At 30.9% G+C, this 2,662-nt stretch overlaps 1 protein-coding gene across 1 annotated transcript in view; it reads left to right on the forward strand.

Moving 5' to 3' along the window:
• Positions 1–2,662, forward strand: part of LOC106471147 (eukaryotic translation initiation factor 5B-like) — an 81,414-nt gene that overhangs the window by 56,031 nt on the left and 22,721 nt on the right. Inside the window, 2 exon segments of the mRNA XM_022399764.1 lie at positions 1,647–1,756; positions 1,759–1,953. Of these exon segments, the coding sequence (XP_022255472.1) occupies positions 1,647–1,756; positions 1,759–1,953 (305 nt within the window).

Consider the following 2,662-nt stretch of genomic DNA (forward strand, 5'->3'; position numbering starts at 1 on the left):
TAAAACTGAAGTCATGTTTGAGAAACATTTTATTAATGAAACATTTCAGGTTTGTTTACTAAATAGGTCTGTTCTGTACTGGATCTAAGCAAGAATGTTTCTCTACCACCATGGCTTCCCAGCTACGGATGTGTGTAAATCTTGGCACGAGGTCCAAGTGTGCTTGCAGATCATGATCACCTCTTTATGGCAGCTTTCTTCTAGCTTTGTGATGAGAAAGGATGACATTATTAGTGACTCTGAAAGGACCAGGTTATGGTTCAGCATTTTGATGAGTTACCAAACATATAACTCTGGAATGAATGTCAGAACTGAATATAACAGGGAACTTCTATGAGTAAATCAGTAACCCTCTTGAACTTACTTGCAGATCAGTATGGCTGTTCTCTCAGATTGTAGCTCACTGAAAGCATAGGAGAGGGATACTTCAGAGAAATCAATGCCAAAAACCTCTACCATCTTCATATTTACTAGATCCTGTTCACTGACACCATAATGCAGTGTGATTGAAGTTATCCAATATATTCTAGGGTTTGAGACAGCTAAAAACACAATTTCTTGTTGACCATAACAAGAACAGGCTATCAGAACTAGTATGTGGAAAGAAAAGTGTAGCAGTTTGTCAGCAGTTTTATAAAGTATTTTAAGACTTGATATGAATAGAAACAAAAGTGTGCAATGTATTTATTAAACTTTTACTTTTGACAATGGCTAATTGTTACATCAAAGGAATATCAAAATGAAGCTGAATAAACCAAACTGATTAAAATGGAACAAATATAAGAAAACTGTATTTAGTAGAAAATTGGTTCAACAAACTGAAAGCTGAATTAAAATTTAAGTTTAAAACTGATGTAGATGAAATTGTTTCAGTAAAGCTTTCTCATAAAACAGCAGATAACATCCAAGATCAACTCACTTTAGAAAATAACATCTAGGGCTGAAATAGCATGTGATTTGCAGTAACATCCTAGATCTACTCACTGTTGAAAATAACAGCTAGGGCTGAAATAGCAAGTGATTTGCAGATAACATCCTAGATCTACTCACTGTAGAAAATAACATCTAGGGCTGAAGTAGCAGTGATCAAATCAAAATTTATCATATAGTGAACTAGATCTCTCAGAAAATACGTATGAGAATGTGGGATGCGTAATATCTACATATCACATATTTGTATTTCTTTTGAATATGAAAAATTTAAAAACTAGCTGTAAATTTGATTATATTGATTTTTACAAACAGTGTACTTTAGTATAAGTTTAAAAGGTAAAAACAAAGAAACTTGCAGTTGTCAAAGAGAAGTGCAAGCAGAGAATGAAGAACAAGTTAGAGTTGAAACTTGCATAAGATATTGCTCTTGTTATTTCTACTTTAATATCAAGATGTTGCATTTGTAAATTATTTCTTTTTAGGACATTTTGTTTGAAATGAAATCTAAGGAAAAATTAAAATTCAAAGTAAAATGTAAATAACTTACAGAAGACTAATTTTTGGTGGTGTGATAATTTTTTTGTTTGGTAAAATGCTCTATTTATCATCAGTTGTTTTCTGATTTCTCTGGTAATATCTGATTTTTTTATATAATCGATCTGACTAATATAAACACGTTAAGAATTGGCATCTGAGTTAATAAATCCTTTCAGAAAAATTATACATGTATAAATGAGGAAAACAAACTAAAGTTCTACTCTGAATTAAAAACATTAATAACAACATGATGACAAGAGCTTATTTAACCTTCTATTTTTTTTCTTTATGCTTTTGCAGGGTCTCAATGCATCTTTGTATTATGAAAATAAGGACACTAGAACCTTTATTTCAATGGTTCCTACCTCTGCTATATCAGGGGATGGTATGGGCAACCTCATTGGTCTCATAGTGGAGCTGACTCAGACAATAATGGCTAAACGGTTAGCTTTCTCAGAGGAGCTACAGGCTACTGTATTAGAGGTACTAATAGTTTCAGTAGTATGGTAAAATTCTAGTGCAATGTTAAGGAATTATTGTGTGTGTGTAAGAATGTGATTTAAGTTTTTTTAAAGCATGTATTATAAAATGGTAGTACAGGTAATAAGAATATATCAGTTACTGTTACCACTGGGTAATCTTTCACTTTAAATTGGTATTTTTAGTGAATATGTACTGTTACTAGAAGTTACATCTAATAATTGATTAAATTTATTAATCAATTTACTTTGGTTTTAGAGGTTTTTAGATAAACATTTAAGGTTATATTGTGAAATCAAAAATTAATTTGATATAAAGTTCAAAAGAACTATCAGTGCATGAAGAATTGCTTGACGGATTCAGTCATAAGTGACCTTCAGGTTAAGTTTAATTAGATTATGAATTGAGAATAACATTTGGTTGTACTCTGACCTGAGTGATCATCATAATATAGCAAATGGGTGATTTAACCCTGTTTTATGACTCTTCTTATACTTTTTTTTTGAAAAATACAATACAGGTAAGGTTTCTTTAAATTTAATTTTGTACCAGCTTAGTTTTTTAATATATATTAAGTACTGGATAACCAGTGAAATAGTAAAAATATGGTTGACAGAAAAAATATAAAAGGACATTTTGTGGATTAAAGGTGTGTCATATTAGATTTTTAATTTATTAACCCTTTCGAGATGGGTCACGGGTGAAAAGCCAT

This window comes from Limulus polyphemus, unplaced genomic scaffold (assembly GCF_000517525.1).
Source record: "Limulus polyphemus unplaced genomic scaffold, Limulus_polyphemus-2.1.2 Scaffold4435, whole genome shotgun sequence".
In the NCBI taxonomy this organism is placed as follows: Eukaryota; Metazoa; Arthropoda; class Merostomata; order Xiphosura; family Limulidae; genus Limulus; species Limulus polyphemus.